This window comes from Ictidomys tridecemlineatus, chromosome 4 (genome assembly GCF_052094955.1).
Source record: "Ictidomys tridecemlineatus isolate mIctTri1 chromosome 4, mIctTri1.hap1, whole genome shotgun sequence".
Classification (NCBI taxonomy): domain Eukaryota; kingdom Metazoa; phylum Chordata; class Mammalia; order Rodentia; family Sciuridae; genus Ictidomys; species Ictidomys tridecemlineatus.
The window spans coordinates 88,142,356-88,161,419 of NC_135480.1; the positions used below are offsets into that span (position 1 = coordinate 88,142,356).

The window sequence follows — 19,064 nt, forward strand, 5'->3', positions numbered from 1 at the left end:
TTCATGTTTTCTATTTTTAATTAAATTATACCTAAAGACACAGCAAATTAAGTTAAATTGTTCTCTGCATGCAATTTTGTTATTATCTTGGTTTTAATCCTTCATGGTAAAATATACATTTATATTTACATGTATATGAATACATTTTCTTTCCTATTCCCCCTTTCACTATTTCTTTTTTAAAATTTTAATTTATTATATATGACAACAAGGATGCATTACAATTTATATTTCACATATAGAGCACAATTTTTCATATCTCTGGTTGTACACAAAGTAGGATCACATTCTTCGTGTCTTCATACATGTACTTAGGATAATAATGACCATCACATTCCACTGTCTTTCCTACCCCTGTTCCCCTTCCCTTTCCCCTCCCTTCCCTTTTCCCCTTTGCCCTATCTAGAGTTCATTTATTCCTCCCCGCCACCCCCCTGCCTGCAGCATATTATGGATCAACATCCTTAAATCAGAGAAATCATTTGGCATTTGGTTTTGGGGAATTGGCTAATTTCATTTAGCATTATATTCTCCAACTCCATTCATTTACCTGCAAATACCATGATTTTATTCTCTTTTAATGCTGAGTAATATTCCATTGTGCATATATACCACATTTTCTTTATCCATTCATCTACTGAAGTTTGATTCCACAGTTTAGCTATTGTGAATTGAGTTGCTATAAACATTGATGTGGCTGTGTCCTTGTAGTATGCTGTTTTTAAGTCCTCTGGATGTAGACCAAGGAGTGGGATAGCTGGGTCAAATGGTGGTTCCATTCCCAGTTTTCCAAGGATTCTCCATACTGCTTTCCATATTGGCTTCACCAATTTGCAGTTCCACTAGCAATATATGAGTGTACCTTTTCCCCCACATCCTTGCCTATACTTGAGTTTGTATTCTTAATAGTTGACATTCTGACTAGAATGAGATGAAATCTTACAGTAGTTTTGAATTACATTTCTCTAATTGCTGGAGATGTTGAACATTTTTTCATATATTTGTTGATTGATTATACATCATCTTCTAAGAAGTGTCTGTTCAGTTCCTTGGCCTATTTATTGATTGGGTTATTTTGAGGGTGGGGGTGTTAAGATTTTTGAGTTCTTTATATATTCTAGAGATTAGTGCTCTATCTGACATGAGTGTGGTAAGAATTTTTTCCCAACTAATAGGTTCTCTATTCACCTCTCTGATTGTTTCTTTGGCTGGGAAGAAGCTTTTTAGTTTGAATCCATCCCATTTATTGATTCTTGATATTAGTTCTTGTGCTATAGGAGTCCTATTAAGGAAGTTGGGGGGACTAATCCAACATGATGGTGATTTGGGCCTACTTTTTCTTCTAATAGACACAGTGTCTTTGGTTTAATTACTATGTCCTTGATTCTCTTTGAGTTTTGTGCATGGTGAGAGATAGGAGTTTAATTTCATTTTGTTGCATATAGATTTCCAATTTTCCCAGCACTATTTGTTGAAGAGGCTATATTTTCTCCAATGTATGTATGGCACCTTTGTCAAATGTAAGATAACTGTAATTATGTGGGTTTTTCTTTGTGTCCTCTCTTCTGTACCATTGGTCTACCAGTCTATTTTTTTTGGTGCCAATAACATGCTGTTTTTGTTACTATTGTTTTGTAGTATAGTTTAAGGTCTGGTATAATGATGCCACCTGCTTCACTCTTCTTGCTAAGGATTGCTTTGGCTATTCTGAGTCTATTATTTTTTTCAGATGAATTTCATGACTGCTTTTTCTATTTCTATGTGAAATGTCATTCGGATTTTGACTGGAATTTCATTAAATCTGTATAGTGCTTTTGGTAGGATGATCATTTTGACAATATTAATTCTATCTAAGAACAAGGTAGATCTTTCCATCTTCTAAGGTCTTCTTTAATTTCTTTCTTTAGCGTTCTATAGTTTTCATTGTAGAGGCCTTTCACTCTTCGTTAAGTTGATTCCCAAGTATTTTTTTTTTTTTTTGGAGAGTAGTTTTTTTTGTTTCCCTTTTGCCACAGTTCGGCTGCAGCAAAATAACCCGGGGGGGTGACGAGCAACTTGTGTACATTGATACAGCAGGAGTGGGAGCCATTTATTGTAGGACAGGAGGGGTATATATTCATTCCACAAAGCTTATCCTAATTAACATAAACTAGATACAGCAGTCAACCAATAAGGAATCTCCACACTTAATGGCTTGCTGGCTTTACTTCACAAGGCACTCCCTCTGACAAAATGCCAGGTGCCATCCTGACTTGTTTACAGACCCTAACACCCTTTCAGTGGTTCTTTCAATGATATACAGAAATTCCTTTGATATTTTGGTGTAGGTTTTATATCCTGATACTTTGCTGAATTTATTTATTAGTTCTAGAAGTTTTCTGGTGGAATTTCTTCAGTCTTTTAGGTATAGAATATAATATTGTTGGCAAATAGAGCTAATTTAGAATTGTTCTTTTCCTACCCGTATTCCTTTAATTTCTTTAATTTAATTTCTCTGGTTAGTGTTTCAAAAACTATGTTAAATAGAAATTGTGAAAGAGGGCATCCCTGTCTTTTAATATTTATCCATTTAGAATGTTGTTGGCCTGGGGCTTAGCATAGATAGCTTTTACAATGTTGAGATATGTTTCTGTTATCCCCAGTTTTTCTAGTGTTTTGAACATGAAGGGTGCTCATTTTTGTTGAATGCTTTTTCTGTGTCTATTGAGGTGATCATATGTTTCTTATCTTTAAGTCTATTGATGTGATGAATTATATTTATTGATTTTCATATGTTGGACCAATCTTTCATCCCTGGGATGAATCCCACTTGATTGTGGTGCACTATCTTTTTGATATGTTTTTGAATTTGATTTGCAAGAATTTTATTGAGAATGTTTGCATCTATATTCATTAGAGATATTGGTCTAAAGTTTTCTTTTTTTGATGTGTCTTTGTCTGGTTTTGGAATCAGGGTGGTATTGACCTCAAAGAATAAGTTTGGAAGTGCTCCTTCTTTTTCTATTTATTTCACGAAACAATTTGAAGAGTATTGGTATTCTTCTTTAAAGGTCTTGTAGAAGAACTCAGCTGTGTATCCATTCGGTCCTCAGCTTTTCTTGATTCTTAGGCTTCTGATGGTGTTTTCTATTTCATTGCTTGAAATTGGTCTGTTTACATTGTGTATTTCATCTTGATTCAATTTGGGAAAATCATATGACTCTAGAAATTTGTTGATGCCATTGATATTTTCTATTTTATTTGTGTACAAATTTTAAAAATCATTTCTAATCATTTCTGTAGTTCTGTAGTGTCTATTGTGATAGTTTCTTTTTCCTCACATATGTTAGTAATTTATCTGTCTCCACTCTTTGTTGGCATGGATAAGGATTTATCTATTTTATTTATTTACCAATTTTTTGTTTTGTCAATTTTTAAAATTGTTTTTTTTTGTTTCAGATTCATTGATTTTAGCTCTGATTTTTATTATTTTCTGTCTTCTACTGCTTTTGCTGTTGATTTTTTTAATTCTTTTTCTAGTGCTTTGTGATGTAATGTTAGGTCATTTATTCATTGTCTTTTTCTTCTTTTAAGGAATGGACTCCATGCAATCACCTTTCCTCTTAGTAGTACCTTCATAGTGTCCCAGGGATTTCAGTAGGTTGTGTGTCAGTGTTCTCATTTACCTCTAAGAATTTTTTAATCTCCTCCTAATGTCTTTTTTTTCAACCCATTGTTTATTCAGTTGCATATTATTTAGTCTCCAGGTGTTAGAGTAGATTTTGTTTTTAATTTTATCATTGGTTTCTAATTTCATAATATTATGAATGCAGGGTAGTATCTCTACTTTTTGTATTTGCTAAGAGTTGCTTTTTGGCATAATATATGGTCTATTTTGGAGAAAGATCCATGTGCTGCTGAGAAAAAAGTATAGTTGCTCATTGAAGGATGAAATATTCAGTATATGCCAGCTAAGGCTAAGATATTGATTGTATTATTGAGTTCTATAGTTTCTTTGTTTAGCTTTTGTTTGGAAGATCTATCCAGTGGTGAAAGAGGTATGTTAAAGTCGCCTAGAATTATTGTGTGGTGGTCTATTTGACTGTTGAACTTGGAAAGACTTTGTTTGATGAATGTAGATGCTTCATTGTTTGGGGCATATATATTTATAATGTTATGTCTTATTGGTGTATGGTTCCCTTGAGCAGTATGAAATGTCCTTCTTTATCCCTTTTGATTAACTTTAGCTTGAAGTCTAGTTTATTTGATATGAGGATGGAAACCCCTGCTTATTTTCTCAGTCCAGATGAGTGGTATGATTTTTCCCAACCTTTCACCTTCCGTCTGTGGATATCTTTTTCTATGAGATGAGTCTCTTGAAGGCAGCATAATATCTGTGTTTTTTTAATCCAAGCTGCTAGTCTATGTCTTTTGATTGGTGAGTTTAGGCTATTAACATTCAGGGTTATTAATAAGGCATGATTTGTATTCCCAGCCATTTTTGTTATTCAACTTGACTTGGTTTCTTGTTTGATTAGTTTTTCCTTTAGTGTAATACCTCCCTCTGCTGATTTTTATTGTTGTTTTTTATTTCCTCTTCATGGAATATTTTGCTGAAGATGTAGTGCAGACTTTCTAATCATAAATTCTTTTAGCTTTTGTTTATCATGGAAGGTGTTTATTTAATCATTAAAACTACAGCTTAATTTTGCTGGATATAAGTTTCTTGGTTGGAATCCATTTTCTTTCAGAGCTTGGTATATGTTGTTCCAGGATCTTCTAGCTTTCAGGGTCTGGGTTAAAAAATCTGCAGATATCCTTATTGGTTTTCCCCTATATGTAATCTGATTCCTTTCTCTCATAGCTTTTTATATTCTCTCTTTATTCTGTTTGTTAGAGTTTTCATTATACTGTGCCTTGTTGTGGATCTGATGTGATTTTGTACATTTAGCATCTTGTAAGCCTCTTGTATTTATTTGGTTTTTCAATTCATTCTTCATGTTTGGAAAATTTTCTGATATTATTTCATTGAGCATATTGTTCATTCCTTTGGTTTGTAACTCTATGCCTTCCTTTATCCCAATGACTCTTAAATTTGGTCTTTTTATGCTATCCCATATTTCTTGAATATTCTACTCATGGTTTCTTACCGTCTTCACTGTGTGGTCTACATTCTTTTCAAGATTATATATTTTGTCTTTTTTGTTTAAGGTCTTCCAAGTGGTATTATCTGTTGGTGATGCTTTCAATTGAACTTCTATTTTTTTTATTGTTTCTTTCATTTCAAGAGTTTCTGTTATTTTTAAATTTTTTAGAACCTTTATCTTCTCTATTGAAGAAATCTTTTGCTACCTTTATTTGCTTATCTAGCTCTTTATCAAAATGTCTTTGTATTTGCTCTCTTATATCATTCTTTAATTCACAGAACATTTTAATTATGTACATCCTAAATTTCTTCTTTGTCATTTCTTCTGCTGTTCTGGCTATGGATTCTAATAATGTAGTATCTTGATTTTGGGGGAGCACTTTCTTCCCTTGTCTTTTCATCTTCTGTGCTAACACTGTGGATCCGAGTCATTACTGTTTTACCCTGTAGGCTTAGGGAAGGACAACAGTTAACAGATCCCAATACAAACAATATACAATCTAAACCAAACAGTTGCTATTAAGACGTTTACAGTTTGGTCAGAAGATACAGAAATGGTGAGTTGAATTTTTATCTACAATATAAACACCAGGTTTACAAAAGGGTTTACAGTTTCTGATGTAGACAAAGAATCAGGGGTGAGATGTAGGGGATGAGATGTTGAGGGGGTAGGAGGTGAGAATATATACTAAGGAAAATGTGAAAGAGGAATCTAAAGAAGAACGTTAGTGGCAGGAGAAGAGAGTGGAAGTATTCTTGGGTAGACAAGTAAGTGGGAAGACAGTAGAGTACATAAGACACATGTATGTAAAGAAAAAAATTTAAAAATGTATAAAATAGGAGAAAAAAAGAATATACAACACAACTGTAATATACTACTCAGACATCCCAGTACTCAGTATCCTAATTCATGCAAAGTACTTGGTTTCACATATGTTGGGGATGTGAGGGCAAGAGAATAGAGCGGGAGAAGAAAAAAAAATCTTGAAGGAAGAAATAAGGATTGGTTTGGTTGGAGATCAGTATCTTTCCTGCTTCCCTTTTTATCCAACAGTAGAGTTGTCTGTTGTTAGCTCGTATCTCCACCCTCAGGATGGTGAATGTTATCAGGGTGGGAGTGTTGGTTGGTCTTGGGTGCAGGGCACCTGAAAGTGGGGTATGATATCCACTGGTTCCCCAATGGGAGACTGTACCCCAAGGATCTTCTTTGGGGCCCACTTTTGTCATGTGGGCACCCAATCTTCTTATCTCCTATCTCACCTGTGCATCTCACAGTTCCTGGTCTCTAAATTCATCTCTGAACTGTTCTTTCCTTTTCTACTTCTTCTCCGGGACCTTTCTCTCTGGAGGTATTGTGGGTTGATTGCTCACTTGTCTGGGATAGCTGTTTTCTATTGAGCTGTCACTGTGCCAGGTTAGCAGCTGCCAGAGAGAGGGAGGAGTTGGGAAATATGGTATCTGCCCAGCAGATGTTCCAAACTGGAGTTGCCCCAACTAATAATTGTGACTAAAGTGACCCACAATGGAGGTGGCTGCTTTCATTGATGGGGTGTCGGCTTGGGTGGGGGAGCCAGTCCATGGCATTGGGTTATGCGTTCAGATATAAGCTCTGTGGCATGCAGTGTTGTGGCTGTTGGCTGTCTTCAGAGCCTATGCAATTTCGCCAGGTACAGATAGGTACTGCATGTAGGGGACTATGTCAGTGGCTGCAGAGTACCAAGATAGAGGCAACCGGTAGAGCCCCATGTTGGTAAATGGGGGTCACACAAGAGTGTGGTCTGGAGTTCCTACACCTGGGTAGTGGCTGGGTGTTCTGCATGGGAGCAGCATCAATGATTTCTGCTCCAGTGGGTGGCCAGGAGTACTCCATGGGTGCTGATGTCACTGGTCCTGCCGGGCACTCCGGAACCCTGCATGGGCCAGTAGACAGGAGTCCTACTCTGACCTTGAAGCTTGGAGCCCTGTGTGTGCACTGCAGCTGTGGGAGTCCTGTATCAAGCACAGAAAAGCAGAATTACCACTATGTGTGTCCCAGTTATGGATGGACACAGAATGCTGCCTGCCTCTGGCCCACCATCTTGGATGCCCTTCTTTTTATTCTTTTAATGAATGAGCTCAATGCTGTGAACTTTCCTGTTAGAACTGTTGTCATAGCATTCCAGAGATTTTGAGATGTTCTTCCACTATTCTCATTTACTTCTAAGTATTTTTTTATTTCATCCCAGATTTCTGCTATCCATGGATCATTCAGTAGAATACTATTTAGTTTCCAGGTATTAGCGTACCTTGTATTTTTCACTGTATTATTGCTCTCTAATTCCATTCCATTATGATCTGTTAGAATGCAAGGTCTTATCTCTCTCTCTCTCTCTCTCTCTCTCTCTCTCTCTTTTTGGTATTTACTAAGCCTTGCTTTGTGGCCTAGAATGTGGTCTACTGTAGAAAAGGTTCCATGTGCTGCTGAGAATAAGTTATATTCAATCATTGATGGATATATTTTCTATATATATATTCTATATATGTCTCTTAAACCAAATTATTATATTTTTTTTAGTTCTGTAATTTCTTTATTTAGTTTCTGTTTGTATGATCTATCTAATGTTGAGAGAGGTATGTTAAAGTCAACCAGTATTATTGTGTTGTGGTCTCTTTGATTCCTGATTTTGAGTAGGGTTTGTTTGATGGCCATAGATGATCCATTATTTGGGGCATAAATATTTATGACTGCTATTTCTTATTGTTGTTTGATTCCTTTAAACAGTATGAAATGGCCTTCTTTGTCCCTTCTGATTAAATTTGATTTGAAGTCCTCTTTATCTGATATGAGAATAGAAACTCCTTATTGTTTATTAGATCCATGTCAATGATATGTTTTTTCCCATCTGTCTGTGGATGTCTTTGCCTATGAGGTGAGTCTCTGGAGATAGCATGTTATTGGGTCTTCTTTTTAAATCCAGTCTGCAAGCCCAGGTGTTTTTTGGTTGATGATTTTAAACCATTTACACTTAAATGTTGTTATTGAGAGATGTTTTTTATAGCCTCTCATTTTTATTTATTTCTAGTTTTTAAAATTTGAAATAGATTCTCCTTTGATTGACTATTCTTTTAGTGTAGCTTATTTCCCTTCTAGTTTTACTTTTTATTCTCTATTTCTTCTCCATGTAATATTTTATTAAGTATGTTTTATTGTGCTTGTTTTCTACTTGTGATTTTTAAACTTGTTTATTGTGGAATGTTTTTACTTCATTTTCAAATCTATAGCTTAATTTTTCTTAGTATAGTATTCTTGGTTAGCATCCTTTTTCTTTCATAGGTTGATACATATTATTCCAAGATCTACTAACTTTTAGTGTCTGGGATGAAAATTCAGTTGAGATCTGTATTGGTTTCTCTCTAAATGTACCAGTTGTTCTTCTCTAGCAGCCCTTAAAATTCTATCCTTAATCTGTATGTTAGGTCTGTTGTAATTTTGTATGTTTGGAGTGCTGTATGCTTCCTGTATTTGTTTTTTAATTTCATTCTTTAGGTTTGGGAAAATTTCTGCCAATTCTTTCATTGAGAAGATTGTGCCTTTTTTTAGTTGTTTTTTAGAGCCTTCATCAATCCTGAGGAATTTTAAATTTGGCCTTTTCATGTTATCCCATACTTCTTGAAAGTTCAGTTCATGTTATTCTATTAATATCTTTTTTCCATGATCAACATATTTTCCAGATCATATATTTTGTTTTCATTGCCTGAAATTCAATCTTCCAAGTGGTCTAGTCTATTGATGCTTTCCGTTGGATTTTTTATTTCATTTATTGATTGCTTCATTTTGAGCATTTTTGATTGATTCTCCTTCAGAATCTCTATTTTCTTATTGAAGTGATCTTTCACTACTTGTATTTTCTCTGATTTTACTCCTTACATTGTCATTTTTTTTTTTAACTCATAGATCTGTTTAACCATAACCTTTCTATATTTCTTCTCTGACATTTCCTCCACTGTGGTGTCAGTGAAGTCTTTGTTGATGTATTCTGTGTTGTTTGGGATGGTTTGTTCCCTTGCTTTTTCATATTTTTTATCGACCCATCTATCTTTATGGATTTTTAATTGTGGAGTTTTTACCCTACCCTACCCTATAGTGTCCCTGCATGTTCTACCACCTCATAGATTATGGGGAAAACAAATAATAGCATCAACCTATGCAAATAATATATATATATAATATTAGTTTGCACAATAAGCAGCAATAGTATTAGCAGTTTTCATTGGTAAAAGGGTAAATGATAAAAAATTATATCTGGCATAAAATTTGACAATAGGCTTTGTTAATTATTAATATTAATTATTAATGCTATCGCATTGGTGGTTGGGATTTGGCATTATATAAACCTATATTGTTAAGACATGTGAAGGATAGCTTTAAGGGACAATGAGATATAAATTGCAAACACTTTTCAACCCTCCTATAAGTATGAAAAATGCTGTGGTGATGTAGGATGTGTTGGTTTTGAGCTGGGAGGAGAAGAAACAGAAGCAAAAATTTAAAGGAAAAGTGAAAGTGGGAATAGTAGAATTTGACTGTTAGCAAAAGAAAATAAGAGCGGGAAACAAGGGAAATAGAGTAGTCAGAAAGATAATAAAAAAGAAAATTAAAATATACTAACCAAAATCTTTAATCCTCAAAAAACAGAACAAGGAAAAATAACTAACTTTAAAAAAAAGAGGCTAGAAATGAGAAGACAGAAACATATAACATATGCATATGTATAATTGTTCTTGAATAAGTTGGTACACATTTTAAAAAGAAAAGAAAAGAAAAGAAAAATCATGGTGAAAAGAAGTTGTTTTCATTATGGTGGACAAAATAGTGAGAATACATGTTTTTTATCTGTGCTCAAGTGATTTTCTTTTCATTTATTTTTAAGGTATGAATGAGTGTGGGAGTGTGAGCCATGGGCTGTTGAGTTCTTCTTTTTCATTGTGTTGCTTACTGAGTTGCAAATTGGGGTTTAAGACTTCTTAACTTCCCTTCTTGGTAGAGTGGTGTGGGATGGAATGGGATAATCTGTTAGCTCCACTTCCAGGGTGTTTGCTGGATTCTGTTAAAGGAGTTCCCAAGGTGGAATTTCTGGGAATGGGGCTTAGGTTTAGTGAGGTTCCATGTGCTTTATGCATGGTGAATTGCCTGGTGGTGTTGAATTAACAATGCATCTCTAGAGCCCAGTAGATGCCAATCTGTGTTGGGAGACTGTACCCCAGGAATCTCCCCAGGGTTCCACTTGTGGGATGGGGAGCTTATCCTTCGCCACTTCTTTTGCTCTTGGATACTGCTCTTTCTGGGGTCAATCTCTTGCCAAGCTCTGAGTGCTAAGTGCCAAGCTGGGTGTCAAAGTGGTGGACCGGGTAGTAGGAATTTTAATATTTAATTAAAATATTATAAAGAACAATCAGCAATTTTTTCTTTTCTTTCTTCCTTTCTTTCTCTCCTTTCTTTCTTTCTTTCTTTCATACACTACACTATCTGTGATCTAGGATTTAGCATACTTGGTAATATTTCAGATAATTTTTAACAAATGAATAAGGAGGTTAATAAATGCTCTTAAAATGGGAGCTATTTAATTCTATTTTAGAAAAAGCCACTGTGTTAATTGCTTGTAATGAGAATGATAGAGAAGCTGATAATAGTAAATATGGAACCAAAAATCCAAAATAAGGAATAATTATTTACCTTTCTTCATTTTAATTAATTGAACTATACATCTTTCATTGGAGCCCTGTGTGTAGATGAAACATTGAAATGGCAACCTAAAATTAGTAGGGCATTAGATCTTAGATTTATGAATAATTTTTACCAACCAGTAATTACTTAAAATTGGTTTACCATTTTATATAGTGTTTACTATGGTATTTACTATCTTTCCTATCATTTTATATTTAAAAAAAAAACATGTTGGCATTTTGGAAACCATGAAACTTAATAAAAAAGACAGATTTTTTAAAATTAGCTAATAAAGCTCAGGTTATTAATAATGGATAATGAGATCTTTCTGCATAAAGTAGCAGCTTTGCAAATAAGAGAAATTACAATTATAATTTTATACTGGTTTCCCTTCACTTTACATTTTTTTAACTACTAAAAATAAAATCAGTAAAATATGAAGCCAATTGTACAGAGATAATAGTTTTAAAACCTGCTTACAACATATTCGATCATTTTTATAAAATAAATATGCTTGGTTTTGTGCTTGTATTGTTTTTTTTCTGTTGCAATTATTTCTATTTATTGCTACTAATTTTTTTTTTCATTCAGGTTATTTCACAGCTGAGGATCCTGGGCAGATCAGTAACAGCTGGTTGCAAATTTGATAGAGAAATCTGGTCTAATGAACTTTCTCCTGTCCTCAATCTGTGGAAGAAACTAAACCAGGTTAGTAATGGAATATTCTGATTATTTTTTCTTTTATTTTTTTGCACATCCTTTTTTCCCAGCTTCCTAAACCTGTGCTCTCCTCTTCTGCCCAAATACTGTAAGGATAACATTTCACATATTCCTCTCAAGTGATGCCTTTGATCTTTCTTCATATCAGTTCATATTCTAGTTAATAGTATTTATTCCATCTTTTGTAACCAAATTCATACAGGTTTTCAGTCCTATCCTTTAACATTTCATTTCTTGTGTTAATAGTTGGTAATATTTATTTCAGGACTTAGCTTCTTTTTACAGTTTCTAAGCCCAGTTCCAAATCATTAAAAAAAAAAAAAAAGTAACTGAATTTTTTATTTTCCAGGTTTATGCAATACTTGAAATGCATAAACATATACATCCATATATATAAATTATGTATATACATATTATATAAATGGCTATTTTTTTCTGAGAATAATATGTTATTTTCTGTCTGTAAGTAAAAAAATAAGATGGTAATTGAATGATTTAAATAATTATGTACTTCTTTTTAAATAGCAAACTAATGGTAAAAGTTATCCTGATTATTTCAAAGAACTAATGTTACATGTTACAGATCTAATATACAATAAATAGATATCTATGGAAATTTTTCTTCTTCCTGAAATATAAGTAAATTGTTTGTTCCAATTTTCCGAGTTTAGGTGAGATTGAAGACTCCTGCATAGCTTTGTTGCCTTACTTCCTTTAAGTTTTTTCTATTTCCATATCTGAATTTGCCCTGGCCTTGTTGTTGGCCTTGTTGTTTTTAACCACATATTAGATCTGACATTTAAAAACAACTTTTATATCTATTTTTCACAAGTATACAGTAATGAGATTTTGCAAGGAGCAGCCCAAATTAGTGTGTGATTTTTTTTTTTTTTAACTAAGTCACTTCTCTTTGGACTATATTCTTGGAAATTGTGGCACTTCTGTGGTTAGTGAGTTATGTCATTAACATAGACCAAACACATTTGTGTCTTTCCATCATGTTAGAATTTATTGGATAATAATAAATTCACAGGCTACATAAATTTTAGTGGTGGCAGTTCATAGAATACTCACAGGTTATCTGATAGTCATAAGCTGGGCAATCACAAGTTCACTCAACACATATCAAACTTCAGAGGGGCGGGAGGGAGAGACAGTGAGTCCAAAAAGGTAAAGGGTTAAGACAGCTGTACTGGGCTATAAGCATTGATGGAGAGATGAATGCAAAATCAGAGTTACTGTAGATAATCAGATAAGGTTTTTAAGGGACTACTTCTGCAGTTGTCAAAGCAGAGAGTCTGGACAGACTGATGGCAGTTTCAGTTTGTGTCTAAGTACTCCTTGATTGAGCTTGATAAGTTAGCATGTGTAAGTTATTTGTCAATCTGTGTCTTATGGTTGTGCTGGGCAGATAGTGGTTGTTTACTTGTGCAAACGAGTTATAGAGTCATTCTACCTTTACACTTTTACTCAAAATGGAGTAGCTTATGGCAAACTACTGCTTTACAAAATGGAGTAACTTGGTTTTAGGCACAGAAACTTGCCATTCTATACATCATGGAGAAACTAGGAGCAAGGCACAGCCTGCTTTTCATAACTTTCTAAATTGTCCATTGTGTGAAGTTTTGTGGGATGATTAGTTTAGTCTTCTTTGCTCTACCTGCTTCTTTTTTTTTTTTTAATTTTTTATTTTTTTATTGGTTGTTCACAACATTACAAAGCTCTTGACATATCATATTTCATACATTAGATTGAAGTGGGTTATGAACTCCCAATTTTACCCCAAATGCAGATTGCAGAATCACATAGGTTACACATCCACAATTTTACATAATGCCCAATTAGTAATTGTTGTATTCTGCTACCTTTCCTATCCCCTACTATCCCCCACTACCTGCTTCTTTTATCTGATTTTATTGCTGTCCCATCCTAGCCTACTGTTAACACACATATATACCACCTTTGTAATTCTGAGAATTTTTTTTAACACAAAGAAGACCATGAATAGGATTTCAAATGTAAATTATTTGCCTTCTAAAACCCAGCCCAAGAATTGTGACTCAAATTCTCTGCCTTTGCACAAACCCTCATTTTGAATATAGATAATAACCTATTATTCATCTTCTGTTGTTTGATTTATGTCAGGACAGGACGTACCCCCTCACTACACTAGTCCTACATACAGAGGAAAAGGGTGGAGTACAATATCAAAAAAACATTGTGGTAAACATGTGTGCAGAAGCACAGATTATAGTGTATGTTGCTGAAAAATTTTATTTTGCGGGGAAATACCATGGAAGAGGTCAGTAGACTTTCCACATGAGTAGTCATTCTCAAGTGGTAAGAATTGCAAGCTAAAACAAAATATTGAAGGGAAGGATAAAAGTAGATTTGAGTAATTTTTTGTACCCATTGATGTTTGACTACTTTGGCTTCTATTGTTTCTACTGAACTAGACATGTGTCCTTTGAGAAATCTGGGAGCCACCGCTTTTCAGTTTATCCTCCACATTCCTCTTAATTTTCTTTCTGGATCATCTAATGCATCTTTTTGAAAGCTCTTTTGATTACTTAGAAATAAAACAAAGGGTCACATATTTAGCATGAACATTGGTGGTCTCATCCCAGTCAGGTTGACTGTCTTCTTTTGGTCCTCTTTGTACCATATGTCCAGTGTTTTTGTTGCTATTTTGTTTCTTTATTTTTAAAAGACCAGGCTCTTTTTCAGATTTTTATTCTTATATTTCCCTCTACATAGACTTACCTTCCTCTCTGTTGAAGTGGTTTTTTAATAATAATATTATTATTTTTAAATAATAATATTATTATTTTTAAATAATAATAATATATTAATAATAATATTTTAATAATATTTTTAATGATGATGATGATAATCCTCCCTATTTTATCAGAAATACCACTTTGTATCCATAGCTTTTCATATTTTCAAATTTTGTGGTAATAAAAATGAGGAAACTATTACCTTGTTCAGAAGCAGCTCATGAAATATTTAATGTGTGAGTTCACAAAAATGGTGTATGTAAAAAAGATCAATTTTGCTCTATTTGCACTTTTTCTTATTACAAGAAGGCTCTCTTTAGATACCACTTGAATAGTTACCATTCCAATTTAATAGTTTTTTTCTTCATATGAAGCTACACAGAAGTTAAAGAATTACAAAATGAAAAAGATTATAAATTCATTCCCAAGATAAACTTCTTTTTTTCCACACCTTTATTGAGATAAAATTGAACTACAATAAAATGCACATATTTGAAGTTTGCAATTTGATCAGTTTTGACATGTATATAACCAATGCAATCAGTATAAAAAGCATTTCCATTACTTTTTAAAATTTGAAATCATGCAGATTGTGTTTTATGTATGATTTATTACATTAGAAACCAATGACCTTACCCCCATGTCAACTATTTCAAAATTAAATGACACACCTATAACTATCAGAAGTCAAGGAAGAAAGCACAAGAAAAATAAATAAAAAGTGCTTTGAACTAAGTGATTTAAAAAAAAAAAGCTTAAAATATCAGGATTTCTGGGTTAAAAACAGTACTCAGGTGAACATTCCTAACTTAAAGTACTTGTATCAAAGTGAAGCTAGAATAACAAATTATTTTCAAATTATGTAGTAATTTGGAAAGTAATAAGGAAAAATAAGAGTAGAAGCAGAATTATATTAGTAGAGGAGAAATAATACAGCTAAAATTTGATTAAAAAAATAAACAAGTCTACTCAAGAAAAAACAAAGAACACAAAAGTTAATATCAATGGAAAGGAAGCTATCAAAATAAGCCTACAGATGCTAAAATATATTAAGGTAATATTACAATTGTATGTCAACATTTGTGATAGCTTACATAACATGGTCTATATTAGGGAAGGATTCATGTGCTGCTGAGAAGAAAGTGTATTTAGTTATTGATGGATGAAATATTCTATGTATGTCTGTTAAATCTGAATTATCAATTGTATTTTTTACTTCTATAGCTTCTTTACTTAGTTTTTGATTGGAGGAACTATCCATTGGTGACAGAGACATAGTATTGTGTGTGGTCTATTTGATTCTTGAAATCGAGAAAGGTTGGTTTGATGTATGTAGATGCTCTATTGTTTGGGGCATAGATAGTTAGGATTGTTATATCTTGTTGATGTATAATTCCTTTAGGCAGTATGAAATGTCCTTCTTTGTCCCTTCTCATTAACATTCGCTTAGAGTCCACTCTGTCTTATATGAGGATAGAAACCCCTGCTTATTTACACTATCCTCGTGAATGATGTTTTTTCTCATCATTTCACCTTTATTCTGTGAATGTCTTTGTGAGATAAGTCTCTTGGAGACAGCATATTGTTGGTTTTTTTTTTTTAAAAAATCCAATCTGCCTCTCTGTATATTTTGATTGGTGAGATTAGGTCATTAATGTTCAAGGTTATTATTGAGATGTGATTTGTATTCCCAGTCATTTGGATTTATTTCTAGTTTTTAATTTGATTTTATTTCTCCTCTGATAGACTTTTCTTTAGTGTAATTGTAATTCCTCCTTTTGCTGGTTTTCACTTTTTTTTTTCATTTCCTCCTCATGGAATATTTTGCTGAGAATGTTCTATAGTGCAGAATTTCTAGTTGCAAATTATTTTAACTTTTGTTTATCATGAAAGGCTTTTATTTCATCTTCAAATCTGAAGCTTAATTTTTCTGGATATAAAATATAAGGAGTGAAATCAGAGATAAATTTCAGGAGGTGAAAGTAAACTTCAATAAAGAGAGATTATTTGGGCTAGGGATGTGGCTCAAGCGGTAACGAACTCACCTGGTGTGCGCGGGGTGCTGGATTCAATCCTCAGCACCACATAAAAATAAAATAAAGATGTTGTGTCCACCAAAAATTAAAAAAATAAATATTAAAAATTCTCTCTCTCTCCCTCCCCCCCTTTCTCTTTCTTTAAAAAAAAAGATTATGAAAATAAATCAAGCAGAAATCCTCAAAATGAAGGGATAAAAAAAAATTAAAAGTTCAATGGAAAGTACAACCAACAGAATAAACTACTTGGAAGTCAGACCCGTAGGCAACAAAGTCAAATGTATAGTCTTGAAAATCAAGTTGACTACACAGAGAAGATAGTAAGAAACCATTAACAGAACTTCCGAGAATTATGTGATAACATGAAAGGACCACTTTAATACTTATCAGGATAGAGGAAGGTGTGAAGATACAAACCAAAGGAATGAAAATCTTTTCAATGAAATAATATCAGAAATTTCCCAAACCTGAAAAATGAAATGAAAAATCAAATATAAGAGCCTTACAGGACACCAAAATGTACAAAATTACAACAGACCCACACCAAAAATGCCTAATATACAGAATAAGGTTAAGATGTTTAAAGGCTGTTCTGAGAGAGAAGTGTCAGATAATATATAAGGGGAAACCCACTCAAATCTTAGCTGATTTCTCAATCCAGACCCTCAAAGCAAGGAGGTCCTGGAAGAACTCTATTTTGAAATGAAACACTAGAAAATGAATGAGACAAGAAGTACGGAGACTGAAATCAAACTTCACTTATAAAATAAACTTTGAAGGATCATAAGTTCAAGTCCAGCCTCAACAACTTTGCAAGACCCTATCTCAAAATAAAAATGATCTAGGGGTATAACTCAGAGATAGAGTGACCCTGGGTTGAATCCTCAGTATCTCCTCCACACACATACTTATAATATAATTTTTAGTTTAGTATAATTTATCATTATTCATTTAAAAATCATAGTGGTCAGATAAAATACAAAAGTTAGTAAAGTAGAGCAGAAATAAATTATTTTTACCATTAAGTCTAAATTTGTAAAGCATGGACTAATGAACTGTACTACCTAGTCTAAAATTCCACTTTGCACATGATAATTAGCTCTTTGCCTAGTTCCTGGCTCTGTGAAATAGAGAAAATAGATTGTTATAACAACTAGAGTTAATACTTGTAAAGAAAGCACTTAGAACTGTGCCTACCATATGTTAAATACCCTACAAATATTAACTATTGTTAATTCACATCTAAAAGATAATATTGGGGTGGAATTGTTATAGAGTCTTTCTATATTCTGGAAATTTAATATCTCTTTGTTAACTAAATAATGAATCTAGAGGAGTAGCATGATTTTTTCTAGTGTTTATCTTAAAGATGTAATTAACAAAGATGCTTATCCTAATTAGGTAAAAGAACACATTTCTATACAGATCCAAGCCTAGATTAATATGTTGGGTCACTTCAAAAATCTAATTAAATTATACAATAAGGGAGTTTTCAACTGCAGAGGAACAGAAGAGTTTTAAATTAATTCTCTAGGAAGTATAATGATCATTACTTTTAATGAATAAGTAACATGAGTTCTAGATAAGCATTATTTTAGTGTTTTTCTATTGTGTTTAAATGCACAATATTTTATAATACACGTATGCTGTGGTTCTGGTCAATTAGTTGCTCGGCTACCTTGTTGTGGGATGGTAGAGACGTAGAATCAACACACAGGAGTTGGTGAGTTCTATGTTGAAGCTCCTGGCTATCAGTTTCCTGGCTTGGCAGCTAAGGATATGGTTTCACTAACGGCTTGCTGGAGCAGAGCATCCCATCCTGCAGGCATTTCTATCAGGCCTGACGAAGTGTAGATTCTTCAAGCACTCCGAGCTACTCATAGCTGCTAGCTGCTAGCTGTAAACTGAAAGTTATTCCAACACACTTGTATATGTCTGAGTGGGGTTGTGTCTAGACTGATCAGACTTGAGTTTTCTTTAAATGTGATTGCAGCGACTATAATTGTTAGAAAAATTTTTAGTCTTGTCATTTTTTCACTAACTCAATAGATTTAGAGAGGAAATTTTAAATAATTTTTGATATATAATTTTGATAAGTTTTTAAAATCATTTTTGTGAGTCAGAATAATAGGACACTTACATTTTCATATTAAGGAAATAGAAATCCAGGTTTTTTCCTTGATATTTTCTTGATTAGAGCTTTATAATTATACATAATTGTTGGATTCATCCTGACAAACTCAGACAGGTATAGAATGTGGTTTCAATTTGTGATCCCCCTTTTCCTTCTCCCTTTTCTCCCTCGTCCTTCCTCCTCTCCCCTGTTCTCTTTCCTCTACCAGACTTCCTTAGGCTTGTCTACTTATTTATATTTGATTGGTTCTTTTTCTTTATGCATAAAGGTTAAAATCCCTGTGGTATATTTATATATGCACATAAGATTTTTTAAATAATAAATTCTGCATTGCTTGACCTTACGGTCCCTCCACTCTACCTCTTAATCTTCTTTACATTATTGATCTTCCTTTACATTTATTATATCCTATCCTTCTAATCTTTTTTCCTTTATTTTGCTCTTGCTTCTGCATATGAGAAAACATTCAACTTTTGAGTTCTTGAGTTTGGCTTAATTTCACTTAGGATGATATTCTCCATTTCCATAAATTTACCAGCAAATGCCATAATTTCATTCTTTATGG

The 19,064-nt window shown here is 33.3% G+C and overlaps 1 protein-coding gene across 4 annotated transcripts in view; it reads left to right on the top strand.

Annotated features, from left to right (window-relative positions):
- Dync2h1 (dynein cytoplasmic 2 heavy chain 1) overlaps positions 1-19,064 on the top strand; it is a 329,197-nt gene that overhangs the window by 245,918 nt on the left and 64,215 nt on the right. For all 4 annotated transcript variants that reach the window (XM_005329090.4, XM_078046934.1, XM_005329089.4 and 1 more), the window contains one exon: positions 11,421-11,537. In XM_005329090.4, the coding sequence (XP_005329147.1) occupies positions 11,421-11,537 (117 nt within the window). The remainder of the gene's footprint in view (positions 1-11,420; positions 11,538-19,064) is intronic.